The sequence below is a fragment of the Seriola lalandi genome, unplaced genomic scaffold (genome assembly GCF_002814215.2).
Source record: "Seriola lalandi dorsalis isolate HSWRI2012SDOR001 ecotype SW California unplaced genomic scaffold, Sedor1 jcf7180002054948, whole genome shotgun sequence".
Classification (NCBI taxonomy): domain Eukaryota; kingdom Metazoa; phylum Chordata; class Actinopteri; order Carangiformes; family Carangidae; genus Seriola; species Seriola lalandi.
This window is the reverse complement of record NW_019525499.1, coordinates 508746-528923: the sequence shown is the minus strand read 5'-3', so window position 1 is coordinate 528923 and position 20178 is coordinate 508746. Positions and strand designations below refer to the sequence as shown.

General features: G+C 39.6%; 1 protein-coding gene across 3 annotated transcripts in view; it reads right to left on the bottom strand.

Moving 5' to 3' along the window:
* Positions 1 to 19684, bottom strand: part of cep170aa (centrosomal protein 170Aa) — a 40687-nt gene extending 21003 nt beyond the window's left edge. For 2 of the 3 annotated variants that reach the window (XM_023394380.2, XM_023394382.2), the window contains exons 1-8: positions 19526 to 19684; positions 10052 to 10111; positions 9494 to 9630; positions 5134 to 5223; positions 3048 to 3126; positions 2744 to 2802; positions 2402 to 2624; positions 544 to 681 (exon numbers count right to left, since the gene is read on the bottom strand). In XM_023394380.2, the coding sequence (XP_023250148.1) occupies positions 544 to 681; positions 2402 to 2624; positions 2744 to 2802; positions 3048 to 3126; positions 5134 to 5223; positions 9494 to 9598 (694 nt within the window). In that variant the 5' untranslated portion in view covers positions 9599 to 9630; positions 10052 to 10111; positions 19526 to 19684. Of the gene's footprint in view, positions 1 to 543; positions 682 to 2401; positions 2625 to 2743; positions 2803 to 3047; positions 3127 to 5133; positions 5224 to 9493; positions 9634 to 10051; positions 10112 to 19525 lie in introns of all 3 variants that reach the window. The other variant, XM_087170465.1, reaches the window with a different exon arrangement.
* Positions 19685 to 20178: the final 494 nt, after the last annotated feature.

Here is a 20178-nt window from a genome sequence, read left to right as displayed (position 1 = left end):
CCCCCACAGTCCAACGGTCACTACGTACACATATTGTAGGCAAACAGGCACACATAGAGGCTCTGAAAAAAGCCTTTGTGTGCACTCGCATATGCATGATCACACATACAAACATACAGTCTGGCTGACAAAAACAATGCTGTAATTTGTAACTTTCCACTCAAACTACAGAAAAGATGGTGGGTGTGTTAGATGTGCTACAATAAAACTAAAGACGTCACTATTATATCCAATTCCGTCAATCAGACAGAATACACAAAGCAGTATATTCACACAAAAAAGTTGTAATTGTTGCTTTTACATCATTTAACATCAAATTAACTGCAGTGCAGTGAAAGCTGTTGATGTCCTGTAAAATCTTTTACAACCTTTGCTCCAAGCCAAAGCTGGTAAAATCATTCATTTGGCATGTTTTGGGAATAAGATATTGTCTTCAGACTTGTCCACTTCAAAGATTTTAACCACTCTGGGCATCTTTGTCTTCACTTGCATTATGGGGGGATGATGTGGTTGATGATAGTTAGAAGTTTAAACACATCCTACCTGACATGGAGCTGTCATGTTTTTTGGTGGATGACTTGGTTTCCTGTTTGAAGGAGTTCTCATCGTCTGCATCCCCATCCCCCCACCAAGACGGCTGGCCATACAGAGGGGTCCCACGAGGCAGTGCTGTAACATCCCCTAAGACAGATGCACACATGCAGACACATTTTAACAAAGCCTTGCAGAAAGTACAGCAGTAGCTTTAACTGTGGACTGCCATGTTTATTATCTGCTTTACATACTCTGGTACTGTCAACATAAACTGTTCATTGTATCATGGTGCCACAAAGTGAACCCAGCTGCTGTTTGTAGACGTGTATGTTTGTGCATTAATTCCCCTCTGGCCGGGTCTTGCACCACTGACCTATTTTCAGAACTTTAGCAAGCAGGATGGGCACACATAGTGCACACTCTCTCCCTCATGCTCGCTCTCTCTCTCTCGCTCTCTTTCTCTGACACACACGGTTTAAATAAAAGAGAGACTTTTCCGTTTGCCTGTCTGTACCCATTAGAATGAAAGTTGACATGTGACAAGCGTACTGTGGCAACTTCTTTTTTAAAGTGGACGGCACAAAAGAAAAGGGACAGGAAACATAGTTGAGAGAGAGAGGGGGGAAGACATGCAACAAAGGTTTCCAGCCGGATTTGAACTGGTGATGCTGCCACTTAGACCACTGTGCCAGAGGATGCCTCATCCTGTGTTAACTTCTCTCTGCCATTTCCTCTTCCTTTACCTTCTTTTCTTTAAGTACCCCCTCTCCTGAGCTGTGAAAGTTTAATCACAGTATATCTAGATAATTATAGATGCTCTGTGCCAAATTGTGTGCAGTAGGTAGGGGCATTCTATATAAAAGCTACTGAATATATGTTCTACATGAGGTATAATATCTGGGTGAGGTGCAGTATTACAGTAGTAATATGGCAGGATTACATCCTCAGAACCACAGAGAGGTTGTCATTAAAGGCATGTGCAGCAGATGGGGTGACATGCAACACCATACGTGGATGTATGCTTGTTTTTGGTCCAAATGTGCAAAAGAATGTGCGTGCCTGTGAATCTTACTGTATTTTAAGAAAAGTAGTGCTGGCATATGGGTTTGCATTATGCAGGCACGCTGACCTTGTTACTACTTAATCTGTGCAATAACACAAGCCCTACATGGCCTTGTTTCAACATCTGGAGATTATCCAGGACCCCTGCTAGCACCCCAGCTTGGTTAGTGACGTCAGTTATTAGGGACACCCTCAGACCTTAACCACATTCATGATATAACAGAGTGACTGTTGGTGTGGTGGTTAAAGCCCTTTCCCTGGTGACCACGTCCACCCCCTACTGGCCTGAGATAAAACCCCACCACACTTGACTTCACAGTATTCTGTCTGAAAATGTCTTTTCTTAGAGAAGAAATTAAAATCATGTGGACTATGAAATGTCTCTACCTACAATATACAGTATGAATGTAGAACAGAGAAGCCAGTACTCTCAGGGTTGTAGAAAGTCACCATACATTTTAGTACATCTTAATATAGAGGAATAAGGCCATAATGAATTGTAAGTACTTTTTGTGCTGCCATAATATCTCATACTCTGTTATCAACCCTATCTTTGGATTAACACGGTTGCAAAATGTGACTTTCGGTATTGTCTGTATATTTTAAAGTAAAAGGAGAAATGAGTGGACTTGTGATAGTGGTCAGTAAACATACATTTCAAGGAAAAAATATAAACAGATCAAATCAACACAGCAAATTCCCCTCAATTCACATTATGTAGTTGGTACTAACAGTGCACGACAAACACTAAAATAAGCTCATACTATTTCTGAGAGAGGATCACATTTCCTTTGTTGCCTCTCACCTCCTATCCTGTCCTCTGCTTTGTGACTATCCACAGGTTTAGCTGGTGGCTGTTTGACTCCATCTGTTGCTCTGCTCTCCCCTAGCCTGAGGGTGCCTCCACTGGGGGACTTCAGTGTTTTTGTTGGGGTCTTTGCGGGAGACTTGCTTGTGGTTGTGGTGGTAGTGGTTTCACCGTTGGATGGCTTCTTGCTGAGCTGGAGGCCGCTGGTGAACTTTTCATGCTAGATAGAGATAGAGATGCATTTAGAGTAGTATAATACGACTATGTATCATGGCAAACACTGATACTTAACAGTTTGTGTCAGGTTGTGTATGGATGTGTGTGTGTGTGTGTTCTTGCCTTTAGAGCCTCCTCAGGCACAGTGAGCTCTCCTCTCACCACCGTGAACAGGTTGGTATGTGATTTAGATGGTTAGGGAAATACTGCATGCACAATTATACATAACATAAGCACAATTATGATACATGTACATACACGTGCATTTTACTGTATTCCTATAATACACAGTAAAAATTTGCTATCTTGGTCAGAATTAAAATAACAATATTTAAGTTTGAACAATGCTTGGCTTTTGGAATGATTAACCCACTGGTGCACGTGTCCGGGCTGAAGAGGTTAGAAAACCAGACAAGTGAAAGGATATCATATCCAAACCTCAGCTTGTCCTCCAACTTCAGAGTGATGTACATCTGCTCCTGGATGCGGACATCATTTACAAAGGTCTGCAGAGGGAAGAAAAAAAACAACATTAACATAACAGTAACACAGAATGAACACAAATTCAACTATTATTTATGTGTACATGTGAACAGATAAAATCTTTCTTTCTAAGAAGCTTCAATGTAAGAAAATGTATAAAGGAAGAACAGGCATCTCATTAAAGTGGTGCAAGTTGTGTCACACACAGCAGTTAATTAATGCTGTAACTACCAGTTATATTCATTATTCAATAGTCTGACAATAAGTTTTTCAATGAATCGATCATTTCTAAAAAATATTGAAAACAGTGAATAATACCAATAATTACAATAACAACAGTCCGAACTCCGAAGCTATTCAGTTCACTCACATGGGGAATTCTTGCTGCCAGACAGTAATATTAAATTTGCATGTGGTTTGTAAGGTCTTAGTAAGCAGTAAGCCACTTTGAACAGTTAAGTTTCTTTATAAGAAATCTATACAGCTGAGACTAAAGGCCTGAGCATGACACTTAAATTGTTTTCTTTCTTTCTCCCCCACCCGTTCCCCCCTTTTCACTCCTCCTGCTACTATGCAGCTCTGAAATAGATCAGGTTTCACTAAACTGCAAATGAAATTCCATCATACTTGCACTACTGTTGTAATAAAACATTCCTGTCTCCTCTCTAGTGAGTTGAAAACATGACAGCTTAGAAACACAGCAGTGAAAGACCTCGAGTAAAGACAGTAAATGGTGGCACCGCCCGAACACAGCTTTTTACTCAGTGCTGTGGTAAATCTCTACATATCTACTGAGTCAGCAGGAAAAAACTTCCTCTGAATCCAGCTAAAGAAGCTGAATGGTTAATGACACAGCAGGAAGTGGCTCTAACTCTGACTTCCTGTTTGAGAGCTGGAGAGGATGTGAAGGACATTCTGCATATGTGTACAATGTGGTGGACTGTGACTGAGTGCTAATCACTGCACATGACTAACATCATGTGGCAACTGTAACTGGGTTTTACTGAGCTACAATGTCAAAGAGACAAACATGGAGGGTGTACAGAGAAATACACAGTTTAAATGGGCTTCTTAAGGTTATAATACAAATACAATACACTTTAAAAAGCCAGAAAAATGTTTTTTTTAATTTTGTTATGAAGTGTATAGTGTAAGTTTTGGTGTATCTTCTGTCTGTTAATCTGCTTAATCAATTCCCAAAATACCTTTTAAATAATACCTTTTTTACCATACAGTGTGTTTCTCCACACACTAGAAAAAGATTACAAAAAGAGAACAAAAGCCACACTGTAGTTTTCAACAATCCTATTAAAACATAATATGATTGGTTGCAAGTGTCACCTGAAATTCCATTAATGAAATGATTATAACCAGATTCTATCAATTATTCAATGATAATACGCCCGGCCTCCAATATACCATGCACTAAAGTAATTGTTCTGCCTCTCATACACTGGCTTCCTTCCTGCCTACTGTCCTGCTGTGTTTAGTTGTTGCCTCATGTTAATATCTCTACTAATGTCAATTTGGAGTGATAGCTAAATGTGTTTTGAGTTTTAGCGGCAGAGTGACCCTTTGGTTCATATTTGAATCACAGACTGTGCCCTTAAGTAGTGATTTGCATAATTAGGTTTAGATTCAAATTGACCTCAGCCCTGATATAAATCTTCATTGACACAGAGATTGATTAGGTCGTAGTCCCACTGACCGCCAAAAATAAGTTAACCTCTAACCCTTCACAACCTCCTTCATCTCCCTCTACTTTTACCTTGAATGTCTTTGGGTTTTTTTCCTCTGTGTCTCTTGATGTTTCTCCATCTTTGCATTCTCCATCCATCTCCCTCTAAAACCTCTTTTTCCTCCTCCAGATGCTTCAACTCATTCCCTTATCTCTCCCCATCCCTCATCCATCATGTGACCCCGCTTCTCTCCTTTGTTCATTTCTGTCCTTTCTACCTCCTCTTTCTCTTCGTACATTTATCTTTGTCCAAACTTCTCTCTGTTTTGCACATTTCTATCTGTGTACTCACCCCATTCAGGCTGCCCAGGTCCTTGACCTTGTGTTCATCAGTCCCAGCCTCGTAGTTGATGACTGCATGTTGCTTATCCACACTGCGGGACTTCAAACAAAAACATAAAAAACATTAACCAAAGGGTAACACTTGTGAACTTAACATGATCATTGAGATCTGATATTTAAGATCAAATGTAGTTGGTCCAGATTTATTAACAGAAAGAGGAAAATGTTGGTTTCACTTTATGTCAAAATGTCTTCCATAGTTTTCAACACATGTGCTGCATCAAGGTCACAGAGAAAGTGCATAAACTGCATAAACGCAACTGTTTCGTACACAAACCATTAGAGGGCTGTGTGAGACTGGAGAAAACTCTGCTATGTTAAAGCTCTGTGGAGGTATCAGCATCCTATGTCAAGAATGCAACCTTGATAGCAAGTCTCAATGTTACTATGTATGATATCTACAATGATATCAACTCAGAGCACATCAGCAGGTATTTCAATGTCTTGGACACTGCGCACATCATACCAGCACCTTCACATTCACAGACACCTTTACACACACTCACACAAATAAAGGAGAACAGTGGAGTAATGAAGGGCTGGAGGTGAAAGAATTGATTTTCTGCAGTGTGCAGATATGAGACCGTCAGCTGTTTTGAGGATAAATGGTATCCAACACTAACACTGCAACCTTCTGTATGGTTCGGTATTGTGGAATCTGGCAAATATCTCTCTCGTATATCAATGCCATAGAACATACCTAGACAGTATGCATTGACATTGACTGGTGAGCAAATTTTCTGCTTAGAAGGCCCTTCAGATACATCAATAAAATATAAGAAACTAAGTGACACCTTGCCCTGGAATAATTGATTGTAATGTTGGCATTAGCAGATTCTATTTGAATTTTTATTTCAGTGAATCAAAAATCTGCAATGTCTGAGTTTGCAGCTGCTTAACTGATGTTAAATTCCAGTATAATAAATTACAAATTTCTGATAAATATGTGAATATGTATAAACATGGGTCCACCTAACAAATCCATCTCTGGTGCTGAAATGTTGTGCAACTGAATAATTTTGTCTGACTCATGAATCACACAACCGGAACCAAAAAGTAAGTAATGTGCGGAATGAGATCCAGGCAAGAATGAGTTTATTGTACTGAGGTCAATCGGTGCTGATTCTGAGAGCTGAATCTCATATTCATATGACTCTTACCCACACACCAGTCACTCCTCTTGTTTAAACAAGAAGACAACTGGAGAGCAAAAATATAGTAAAAATGTTCATATAACGCTGAAGTAAAGCCAAGGGAAGCAGCGCCAGAGAACCAACCACTGAACAGATTATCTAAGTGAGATTAGGCCAGATCAAACAGGATAGAAAGCAATTGAGCTGCCTGTTGTACCTCACACTGCAGGGGAGAGCAGACGCATGGTGTTACAGATATACTGCTGACCAGCTGAATTCAAGCAGAGGCAACTTAGAATACAAATGTGGAGTATCTAAAAAGTGAGGGTCAGCTGAGTGGAAAAAAAAAAACATCTAAAGTGAAAACTAACTTTTCAAAACAAGCAGATACAGTAAACTTCAGCAAAATGGGGATTAATAAATATGAATATTGTGGATAAAGGCAGTGAGTGAAAGAGAAGGGACAAAATTATGAAAAGAAGAAGAGATAAAGACATGAGGCACATTTGTATTCAAATGAGGAAATACACACACACACACACACTTCAGATCAGCTGAGCTATGAGATAGAACAAATAATTCTGAAAGACAGCAAAAGCTATAAAATCCTCACTGACTTCTTTTATCCAGTTCATTGCTACCCAGAGGGAAAATATATTGTATGATTCAGGCTGACATCATGGAGACTGTGTTCCTGTATTCAATACGCTCCTCCCCCTTTCCAATAAATAAATAAAGTCAGAACCCATTCCGATCACAGTTTGCAAACAGCACAACTGCCAGAAGCATATATATGTGTGTGTGATTGATGGAGAAAACAAGCTGCTGGCGAATTTCACAAGATGACACCAAAACTTCTACAACACACTCCCTCGGGCCACTCATCTAACAGTGTGATGATTCTCAGTAATACAATCATTTGAAGTTTTTATATTTGTCCGCGAGTGAGTGTGTTTTATTTGGTGCATGACACGAGCAGCACTTAACGTTCAGCCATGTGATGAGGACTTGCCTTGTTAAGGCAGTCACATGGAGGACAACTGTAAGCAGCTACACAAAGTCTTATACACACACACACACACACACACACACACACACGCTAAGTCAAAAAATGTCCTCGATTTGGAAGATTCCCCTCATTTTTCTATAGTTCCAAAGACCTCACAAGGATAGGAATACTAAAACACACACAGACACACACACATTCACATGCAGGAGCAGTAGACCCTCAGGTCATCAGAGACATATTGTAGGAAAGTGATTGAAAAGTAAAACAGATCTTTAACAACTCCACATGCTTTAGTAAATTACCCTTATTACTGCTCTCTGGAAGTTTGAGAGGCCAGCTGTGAAACTAGTAAAAAAAAACAAAACAGCAAACACAAGACTGAAAGGGCAACATGGTCAAACTTAGACATAGTGCTGCAGTCTATAACTGTGACATGTCTTCATAAATGAAGTGGTACGTTTGAGATGAATTCTTGACCTTTCAAACAGAACAATCTCTCCACAACAAGAACCTGAGGAATTCTCAAAAACGTTTTCAAAAAAAAGAGAGAGATTTTGTGATAGGATCATTTTTACTGTACGCATTTTTATGTGTAGAACATATCCTCGTGACACTGCTAGGGTGCAAAAAAGTTGTGTTTGAATGTGCTTTGAAACTTCAAGTAAGGCTTGTGTCATCTCCATTTAGACTGTGTGACATAAACACTTCAGAAACAAACAACAACAAACTCTATTATCTTAACAGATTTTTTTCTGTCTCAATTGATAAAATTGGATGAAAATGGAGACTCTAAAACAAAAATAATATCACAAGAAAATGTTTTGTATGTATTTGACCCAAAAAATATGTCGGCCCCTAATTTACATCAGTGGGGCAGTATGTCAATATATATATTTTTTGAGTGGCGCTCACCAATTAAACCGACTTCTGTTCAATGGCAGACTCATTTGTGTTTCTGACACTAGTATCAGAAACAATAGATCCAATGACATGTAATATCTGGGATGTCTGTGAAATAATAAAGGTAGGCAATACCACACTGACTATTTTTACACTCTCTCTCACAACTGAAGAGTTTAAAGTGATCATGCAGGATGTTGGTAATGAGGCAGAGAAGCCATGTCAGTGAATAAAGTGAACTTCTCAAGTGAAAATGAAAGTTTTGAGAAAAACAGGGTAATGATACTGTGAACTTGGATTTAAAAAAGTGGAACTTTAATCGGTCATGAACTACTTTTCATTCACAAATGAAATGCATTTTACATGCTTTTATTCTACTGTTATGCTTTCCTCTTCAACCCATAAATCCCATTACTGGATTAGATTTCTACGATTTGACACTGTTAGGAGCGACGCCACCAATGGAACTAAATAGTATTAAGAAAGCATGGAGCATGATTTATTCTCACCAATAATAATTACATTACAAAATAACTTATTAAGTGATGTATAGAAGGAAGGAACATAAAAAGAAATTTAGTTTAATGTGATAATATAATATAAAGCCTCAGAAATTTCATAAAACAGTAATCCTAATGTGAAAGTGAGACTAATTTCCACCAACACAGTAAAAATGAATAAATATCAGTGAGAGTCCTGAATGACTTCTTGATGGTCAGACTGTTAGACAGGCACTGGTCCCAGTAACAACTTCTCTCAGCATGTAATGTCATAACAGAGGGTGCTGCAGCCATGGATGCACCCTCCACCCACTACAACCGACTCAGCCCAGATAAGATCTAACTCTAGAGGTATCTGCCCCACTTTCTATTAATAGTGCGGTGACCAGAGGTACACATGAGCATACTCGTGGTCCCTGGATGTATGCACAGCTGCAAAGACACCACTTCAGTGCACTAAGAGACACAAACACACACACACACACACGCACACACACACACGCACACACACAGGCATATAAACATGCTCTGCTACTGCAGCTCATATGTATTGTCCTGAGTCAGACTCAGCTTGACACAGATCGGTGTGAGGTCAGCAGCCTATTAAGGTGACTGAGAGGTACAAATGGAAGTCAGACTATGTGTGTCACCAGTTCTCATATTATCTTAAAACTTATTTATGTTTAACTCACTAAGACACATCTCATCTGTTCTGCTTCATTGAAGCTGCAGTGTTAGCGGAGAAATGGGTGTGTGACGTGTTGTCACCTGTAGCATGAGCTCGCAGTCATCCCGGCCGACAAAGATCATTTCCCGGGGGAGTCGGTGGCGAGTGCCCCCGCTGCTCACCAGGAACCAAGAGGTCACACTCATCTCTGCACCGCGCTACTGCCTCTGGTACACACCTGCTGGGACAAACGCAAATACATCTATGTTTAACTAATCTGTAATTCAATGAACAGAGTTGTCATTTAGCTGCAGTAGATCTCACAGCTGTAAAACTGCTGCCACAGCTTGAAATATTTACATGCAATCTCAATTTAAATGTTATTCTGTCCTCATGTCATGATATGAACATCCATACGACAGCTTTCTTCAAACACCTAGTGAAACAGTTCTGAGAAAGATCCTGAATCTCATAATCTAAATGAACCTTAGTGCATCACCTTTAAAAATAAGTAGTTCTAGTAAAATTCGGAGATAGTTGATAAATTCGGGAATTATGGAAAAAAGTTTTGAAGACAGTAAGCAAACAACAGCAGGGACACTTGCTTTCAATTCTATAAAGTTGTGAATGAATTTATTTTAGTGAGTTGTACTACACACCTCTGGTCCAGGTAGCTCACTGCTGATAGACCACTGACAGCACAACACAGCTAGGCCATCCTGAGAGAAGAGAAGAAAGAGGGAGAGTTTAGTTTTTGTCTTTTTCATTTCTCACACAACAGCAGAAGAACACATCATTTTCAACATAATAAAATTAATAGCGATGTATGAAAGAACATATGAAAAGATGAAATACGACGGCAGAATATTAGGCAAAGTGTAAACATTGCTGGAGATACACTGACTCAACCCACTCCATCTTGCTTCATTTTGTTTTGCTGGTAGGGGGAATGAGATTGAGTGGGCGGTCTTGCAATGTGATGCCTCACTGTCTACGCCTGGAAATGAACACTAAGCCAGCCAGTTAGACACATCCTTTCTCTCTCTCTGCCTGCCCTGATCATTGCCAGATGTTAGAGGAGGAAGTGATGTAGGAATGTTGGCTGGCCTCACCAGCAGGACATTTATGTTCCCTCCTGTCTCCCTCCTCCCCTGGCTCTCCTTCAGATGAGCTGGAAAGGAGGTCAAAGCCAGCCACTCTGACTTACTAACTGCCCCGGCCTAGAAGAGCAACATTCAGCATGTTATCTGTATGGCTGTTTCCTTACTGACTGACTACATAGCATGTTAGGAGTTTTGTTTAATGGCTTGTTGAGTGATTGGTCGGATTGGTGGGATATTCTCATAATTATTCATTCCAAAGTTAAACATAGGCTTTAAAGGGAAGCTTTTCATGGTAATTTCAAATGTCACTAAAATAACAGGAGCTCTGTCGTATGTAGAAAGTGCCAAGAAAAGCTCATCAGAGAAGGAATTAAAGATTATTGAGCTAAGCTCTTGCTCACTTGACCTCATAAGTACTTCGTATACCAACTCAATAATCCCCTGGGTAAAATTTTAATCAACTGCACACCTCTGACGGTTCCTGACGCTGTTGGGAACGTAACTGTACAAACTCTGATGTCAGAGGGATGAGCGTTTCATGCCAGTAGCGATTTTATATGATGTATTAAACTTTGAGACAGTTGTGAAGTACTGTGATATATGTAATCTGCAGTCACAGATAAGTATTTTTCAAAATATATTTTTTGTCATTTTTGAAGAGCATGATGAAATATATGGATGAAGAGTAAAAGAAAGACCTGCGACAGGTCATTGGTAAGACTGGTTCCGTCTAGAATGGTCCAGACTTATGTATTTCTTATTATCATGAGAAATAATCAATAAAACAAAAATGAAATTACCATTTAGTTGAATCTATTACCCATTACCCATTACACTAACAATAACATTAAACTCATGCTAACCTTAACCAAATTAAATCTTTCAAACTTTTCAAACTTTCACCATAATACATTTCTGTGTCTTTCACCAAAATAACTCATCCTGACATTAGTGTAATAACTAAATTCAAGGAAAGACGGACCAAAGATGCAAGATTTGATTTACTTAAATAAATCCAAACATATCATCACTAGCCAAATTACAACCTCATACATATAAGATGTATGTCCTCTGCTATGTCACCATTCATAACACTATTTACCAACCATGGCAACACTGCAGTTACATGACCACATTACGTGTCAGATATTATGAATATAGATCAGGTACTGTGTTTGGATGCAACACTGGAAAAACACACTATGCATACATTATCAGAGAAAGCCTACAAAGAAAGGCACTGCCATTACACTATAATTATGTGTGGTTGCCCCTCCCCACTGTAACCAAAGCATCAAACTCACTGCAGACTGCCAGGTTAACGAGAATGTGGTCGAGGAGCCTGAATAAGATACATACCAGCCTGTGTGGTGCCATTAAAAAAACTTCTTGCTATCACACATAAAAGAGATGGCACAGCTGGAGGAATGCAGTGGTGGCCCAGACTAAGGAGAGACAGCTGAGAAGGAAATACTGTCTGCTTTACATGTGCTCCTTACAGACCTAACGTTAAACACTCAGTTCACCCAAATTACAAAAAACACATTTTCTCACTTAACTTTGTTGATGAAAAAGGACAAAAAAAAAAAGATTTTGTTTTTGAAGAGTTGGTCAGAAATACCAGGCTATTTGAAACCTTGGGTTGCAAGAAATTTCAATCAACATTTTTCCCCGCTGTTTGACATTTTAAATAAAAGACTAGGGTTGTGACTATTAATTATTCAATTAATTGTTTGGGATATAAAATATTTGAAAATGCCTGTTGTAATTTCCCAGAGTCTAAGATTATGTCTTCAGATGGCTTGTTTGTTCAACAGTGAAAAACTAGTAGTCAATTTACTACTGTATTTGATAAAGCAAAGCATCTAATTCTCACATTCTCACATAACTGACTAATTGTTGCAGCTCTATTAAAAACAATTATTTGATAAAATAATCTGCAGATTAACAAACAGTGACAACAAGCATCATTATTCGCAAAAGTAATTACAATAAATAAGTGTTCAGGGAAATAAGACCTTTTTTTTTGTAATTTTAGGGGAACCAATCATTCCACCCATTTTGCTCTGACTCACTATGATTCATCATTTTTTGCTAATTTTCACATCAGTGACAGACCTACAGCAGTAAACACTAAAAGTTATCATCTGAAATGTAAAGCAGGAAGAGAGTTAAAATATCGGTAATGGACATTTTCAGCGTTTCAGTACTGACAAAAACAAACTGTTAACAGTCCCGTTTCTCTCTAATCCTCATGCTACCCATTCACCAGCTTTCTTACTGGGGCTAATAAGGAGGAATGGTGACCTCATGGTTTTGGCAGGAATTCCCAAACTCCCAAACCAACACTTATACTATCTCCCACACACTCACACACACACAGAATTGAGGAGTGAAAGGGCAGGATTATTCCAAGCTGACTGTGAATTCTTTGTGTGGAGGAGATGGCAAGGACAGGAAGCATGCACAGTACTTCCTGTGGTGGACACTCATCTTTAGTGCTTATGTTGATTTGTTGACTGTCTGAGATGCCTGAAAAAACATGTGTTATCTACAGTGCGGATGCTAATTCACAACTCAAAGGAACTGAATCACATCGTCATGAGGAAAATTATCTTAAACTCTAACAATGGACAGATTTGAATCAAATGAGTATAAGCATTGTTATTACTTTTCATGATACAATAATAGGATGTTCAGAAATTAAAAATAAGTAGGGGGTTACAAAGCGGTCCTGGATGATTCGATTTATCAGCTGTGACTAATTGCTTTTACAGCTATGTTTCCGTTTGTTTCCGTCCTCCGTCTTTTCAACAATTCAAATCTCTTCCCTCCACTCTGAACCAGCCAATCACAAGCACAAGCTGATGGGATACCGGAAGTTGCGTCAGTGAGCACCGGCTCCTTAATCGTCATCACCTCATATGTTTCTTCACTGCAACACATGGCTGCTGCTCTCCACGTAGCATCTGGTTCCACTGAGTGTCCCAGGATGATGCAACAGCTGGGTAACCATCAGCACTACTCATCTGCTTTTTTCTCTTTAACCTCCCAGACCGTCACATAACCATCACAACCCCCGATAGCTGACTCAGACCACATCACACACACACTGACAGCTGCTGTGTGTAGCCTCCACACACACATTTACACAAACATCCACATGCTAAGCAAACATGTGTGAGAAGGACAGTAGGAGAAAGGAAAAGACAGACAGGCACAGAAAGACTACTCATACTTTCGTCACACATTTCCGCATGGTCTTATGATGAGAGCCAAACTTAGCCCTTGTAAGGGTGTGGCTGTGCTCCTTCATCGTAAAAATGGAGCTTAATCTCAGTGCAGTTACATTAAAACTTACCACAGCAACAGAGGATGCTCACTCTACAGAACTCGTGTTGTAAAAAACACGTTTGGCACTCCCTATGTGCTGTACTTTTATGGGAAACAGAAGTGAGAAAAGAATGACACTGTCAAATATCATATTTTGCTACATATATAGCACAACGGTCATTCAATTTAAAGATTCTAAGCATGAACTGTTCTGAACTGTCATGTCTGGTTGGATCACAGGAGAAATCCTCTGGCAGACAGGAGGTGATGCACTTTATGTTTACAAGAGCAGCAAAGGTTGACTGTTCTCATATAAATAGCACTCACAGCAGTTACAGTAGCTTGAATGGTAATAGTGCCCTTGGCTGAACAGACAGAGAAAAAAGGAAAGGCAGCTTAATAGCAAAGATGTTGCCAGAATGTAAATAACATGACTCTTTAGATTAACACTTAATGTAAGGTGTGAAATTCAGGTTCTGACATGCATATTGTAATCAATATTGTGGCTTTGCAACAATGGAAAGAGATAACAAAGAGGGTACGTGCTAGACAACACCTTGGAGGTATAAGTAAAACCAATAACGGGAAAGTGCATCGAAGGACAAACAGAAAAGCAGCAGCCGATGCAAGGTCAGTTAGGACTTTCAAATCGAAGTCAATAAGTAATAGACAAGAGAGGGAGAATTGGTCTTGCAACCATAGAGATGCTTTGGGACCAGGGAAGCCTACAGACCCTGAGGGGGGTAAAGAACAAACCAGGCAACAGATTCGAGATGAGATAGCCAAACAACCTCTGGACAGACTAGACAAACGGACAGACAGACAGACAAAGGCTTGTCTAGTCCCCAATGGTTGAATCTACTGCAGATTTACAGACATGAAAGTGTTCAGTAGAGGAGGTATACAATCTATTGTTCCTCTCTAAACTTCAGGCAAAAGGAGAGAATGGCCTTTTTCTATGATAACAAGGGGAATCAATATTTTGTCAGTTATATGAGCTATACTTTGTTGCTTTTTGGGCAGTGAACTTTATTATGTTGTAAACTTTAAAGTCTTATCATCTAGAAACTGATTCTGTATGCATGTGTGATGCCAGTGTCACACTTGCATATAACTTACAGTACTTTATGTAATATGTGTCAAGGCTAAACCTCTGACAAGTAAATATATATTTCTACAGGGCAGTTAAATAATACAGTATATACGAAAAGTTCTTGGTCTAAAATTAAGAGTGCACAAAGGAGCACACTACGGCTGCTCCAGGGATATCAGTCTGTAAGTGTTTGATTCCATTTGACATTTGAATCAAGTTGGCCTACTTTACCTCTCCTCATAAATGAAAAATAGCCATCAAAGACCAAAAAAGCTCACTCAATATATTCTGATGAAGGGACCTCCTTTGACTTCGAAGAAACTTGTCTAAACCTTTTCTTTGTCAGATCACTCCAACCTGAATTCAACATAGTAATTTGTCAGAGAAAACCTCAAAATACAGTTGCTGACATCCTTTATAAGTATGTCTGTGCTTTTGAGTTTGCCATCATAGAGGCTCATTATGAGACCTGAGGCTGTAGTTTTACAGTGTGTATCCCAGCCAAGGATGCTCATCCAGCTTCCAAACAATGCTTGGACAGGTGAAGACAAGTAAGGATGGAAAACATTTTGACACATACAGTCAATGAGATCAGCTGGATCATTAGCCATTTTCTCTCACGTTCAATGACATGTACATATCCAACAACAGTAGCACAATAATATGTATCAAATGAGAAAGAAAGATGTCTTTACATTTGACTAAAGTGGGTCATGCTTTTCCCACTCTGCTTTTGTAAATCTGGCTCCTGCAATTGGAATAAGATCAAACGTAAATTTTGAATATAAATTGAAAAAATGTAACAGAGAAAAAAAATAATTCATGCTATTGAATGAGACATTTTGAACAGTTTATAATTTATGCAGCCAGATAAAGACTATGCACCAACATTAATCTCTTTATGACAAAAATATAGCACCATACAGGGAGATGTTCAATCATTATGGTGTCAGTATAGTCTGCAGAAACTTAAGTGTGCATGTATGGCTTTATGTGTGTTAATCTGGCTCATACAGTACATGCAATATAAGGGTGAAAAAAAAGAAAATCCCCATGCAGCAGAAAAGACCATATGGTGCTGAAAAGCGGCCACGTGCATCACATGAGCAGTTGGCGAGAGGAACAAACAAGCAAACACCTCCATTTAGCCAGCATCCGTCCAGCTTGCTTCATTGTTATCACCATACACAACCCAGCCCTCCCCTGGCCTTAAGACATAAACCCAGCACATGCTCTGTGACCCCTATGATCCACATGACCTACAGACTTACATATAGAAATATACACTTCATGGATGTTGAGGGCTGTAAAGCATTGTGGTAAAAAAACTAAACAAAAACACAGTCTTCCCTGCAGCACTATCTGAGAAAGTGAAGTTATTATTCCTATGGAGTATAAGGGGGAGAAAACCAGCACTCTGAACGAGCTCTCGCAAAGATAAAGAGATAATAAAAAATAGATAATTAATAATCCAAGAGAGTTAATGAAGCACATGCCCTGCAGCATAGTCTTTTCCTGCGTATGTGATTAATTCTCCAAAGCATGTGAGCGTGGTGTACATTTTTCAGATAATATACTGAGATACACTCATTCCTGGAGGCAATTTTCTCAATGGGGAATGGCAGCAGAAGAATTAATGAAGTAAACTGATGTGCAAACTTAAAGTAAACATCAAAATGTTGGAACAATAAGATATTAGACTAGAATTAAAACAATTAGTTGAGTATAGTATTTGTCAATCTACAGAACATAAATCGGCAATAATATATATAATAAATAAATCACTGTAGTATGGTCCCATGGGCTTTTGTGACTCCTGCTGAGCACATAATGACTGACCCGTGGCCCTTTAACAGGAACATTAGTATTTGGCCAACCCTGCCACGTTGATTATGGCACCAACAGTAATGCTGCCCACAGCAATAGCCTCAGCAGCAGACAAAAATAGTGAACACCCTCACTCTGAAATCCACACTGGCACTTAGGAGGAAAAAAACATCAATGTTAGCATAACAGGACAATCAGGGGGGAGCCTGGCAGAGGGAGAGATAGGAATGGAAACTGCCCAAATACAAGATCAATATCTGCAGTGGAAAGATGCACAAAATACTGGAAAGTCATAAGGGAGTGTGTTACACCCCAAAACAGATGTGAAGGTCATTCTGTTTTATTTTTCATTTAGAGAAGTCAGAAAAAGCCAAACACGCCCTTGATGATTATGTTTTTTTCTGTTTTCTGCTCTGCTGTGATGTCTCTACCCATTTTTTTTTTTTTTTACCACAGACTTTTCTATTCACCTTCCTTGTTTCTCTCTGTGACACAAGTAGGAGCTTCACCAGGCAAAGCTATCTGACTCACATAACCCTTTATACAGATTACAGAAGTAATCAGATTCAGATTCACTGCTATTTTTAACCATAGACTCTCTGGTACAATACTCTTAAACACAAAAACATCTTGAATGGAATAGGATAGATTAGAATATTAGGTTGTTTTCGGTTACAAATAAAACTCCCCGGCCACTGAAGTAAAATGAACTCACTTCCTAAACTTCCTACTATACACAATAGCCGTGGGCAGGCCGGACAACAAAGTCCTCATTCCCAACTATACACTAGAATAGAAAATAGGGTCATATTATTGAAGCAAACCATTACTCTACTACATATACACACTACTCATTGGACACCAAGTTATCATAAGAATTATGATACTGAACCAGACACCAAGTGGTATCAGATATGAGATACCAAGTTGCAGAGGTGAAATAGCCAGCTTTAAATTTATTGTGTCTGTTCAGTATTAATAGTAAACTTATGACAGTGCACATCGAGTGTTAACAAATAGCAGCTAACAATAGTCAGCTTGGTGACTGTAGGAATTTATATGATGTTAAGGTTTAGAGTTTTCCACAAGAAAAACAGAACAACACAATACGACTTCAACAAATATAAAAATAGAGTGCACTATTTCTATTTATTCACATGGTTTCCTATGTTATCATCAGCACTTTAAAAATGTTAATGGACAGGTATGGGGGCAGGCTGGGCTTTAGTCTAGCTAGGACATTGCTGCGGTGAAACCGTCCTGTGACACTGACACAGTTTTTAAAAATGCAACCGCCTGTAGAGCCAACCAGCCTGCCGGCAGCCACATTTGCAGAGAGGACACGAAGGAGATGGAAAAAGGCAGGGTGAAAGAGAGAAAGGAGGAAAAAAAAGGAGCAAAACTGGACTGGATGGTATTATCTGCACATTCTATGGCTCAAACCCAAAAAATTTGAATTCTTACAGCTGAGGGAGGAGGAGACTAACAAGACTGACTGATGTGCAGCATATAGTTCTGAAGCTGTCCAAGAACATATCAGTCCTGTAAATGAACAGCCAACTGTGTTTCAAACACAGACCAGGAATGCAAGTAGTCTTCATTGGTACCCTTGACTCCCTTAGATGCAATTAAGGGAAATGATCAGGACGAATAAATACAATCAGGCTGCTGCTAAGAATAGATGTCTCCGTTTCAAATGTTTTGAACAGTTGAGTAACTTGTACCTGTCATGAGTCTGCTTCAAGCATTTGAACTGAAATCATAACAGTCTGTCATCTGATAAGTAAGCAATAATTATTACATCTTGCATAGATTTGTTTGTAAGATCCATGCAAATAAGGCATCTTAAAGATGTTTGTCAGTGCACAATGAGACAGTATTAAAGATACCATAATGCATTTAGACCATACCGTTTGCTAATCGCTTGCTATTTCCCAAAGTTTTATATCTTATGTGATGATGACAGCAAAACTCTAACTCAACACAAAGAGAGCGGATGCATGTAGGCCAGCTACATCTGCCCCCACGAAAACAAAGCCTCCACACAGGAGAGAGAGGAGGGGGTCTGACATCGGGAAACACTCTGCAGCTACATTACAGTCAAATACCTACTCATATATTCTACCCTTCCGGAAATATAAAGAGACACAAAGGGCACCCCGACGCTGCTATGTTTCTAATGAGACAAGTTAAACACAAAGCGCTCAATGTGATCGTCCTTCGTTGATGTGCATCCTGTCTCTGTAGCCTCCGTGCGGTTACAGGAGGATGCAACTAAAAAAAACAGGTCAATAACAAATAATAATAGCATAGAGGGCAAATGTGGCCGTTTTTTTTTCCAACAGAGACAGCAAAGTGGCGAGGCTGTGTCGCTTTACAAAGGCGGAGCAGGGCAGACTGGTCATGCTGCTGCTGCTGCTGACAATAGTAGCCATCCAGTTAGCCAACAGGGAGTCAGACCAGTCTGTTTAGCCGTTATAAGCACGACTGGGTGTTTGTTGAGCTTGTTTATTAAAGGTTGTACACCAATTTGAATCCAGGTATTGTGTTTCTAATGGGAGAAGCTCCAAAATCTACCGAGAATTTTTTATCAACATGAGCACCCACACAGACATCAATAAATGGGCAGCAGAAAAGCAGAAAACCGACTCTTTCTATTTTTTCTCTAGCGTAAACTTCACCTGAGTCTAACGGTCGACTACCTAGCTAGAAGCATACTGTTAGGTTATATATTCTACTGTTTGCTAAATAAAAGTAAAAGTCCACTCCTCACTTACCCTTTTCCCTTTCTGGTGTGTGTTGCTGTTGAAGGTGTGTGTGTATGTGTGTGTGTGTGTGTGTGTGTGTGTGAGGAGCCCAGCCCTGCCGTTGCAGCAGTTCAGTCTGGCTCTGTGCGTCGGCCTTCTCCCCTTCCGTTGCTCAGCAGTAACGCTGCTCCCTGCAAGAGAGCGGCGAGCGGACCCACGTCCTGACAGAAGCGTCACAGCGGCGGGGATAACAACCAGGACTACCGGCCACAACTTTCACAATAAAATCAGAGCGAAAACATCATGCAGAAGAGCTCATGGTTGAAGTGACAGGCTTCGTTTCTAGGAAGTTGTGTAAAATCAGGAAAATATGAAAGTCATGATGAGAATTTCCTTTGCAGCATGTATGGGGTTTTCAACTGAGACAATCATACTGTTTGGGCTATCATAAATGAGTTGCAGCTGCAAGGTACTTCCAAATGTAATGGTAAATTGTACAGGATGAAATATAGCCAACTGAAATGCACGGTTTAAGGCAGGGGGGTGTAAAGAAAATTCTTTACAGATGGCAGAGGCGGATATTATGCAAGGACTGACTCAAATTACATATGCAGCTCATCTGATTCAGCTTTTAATTTTGAAAGCGTATGTCGTCATTTCCTGTGTTTGAGTGTGTGTGTGTG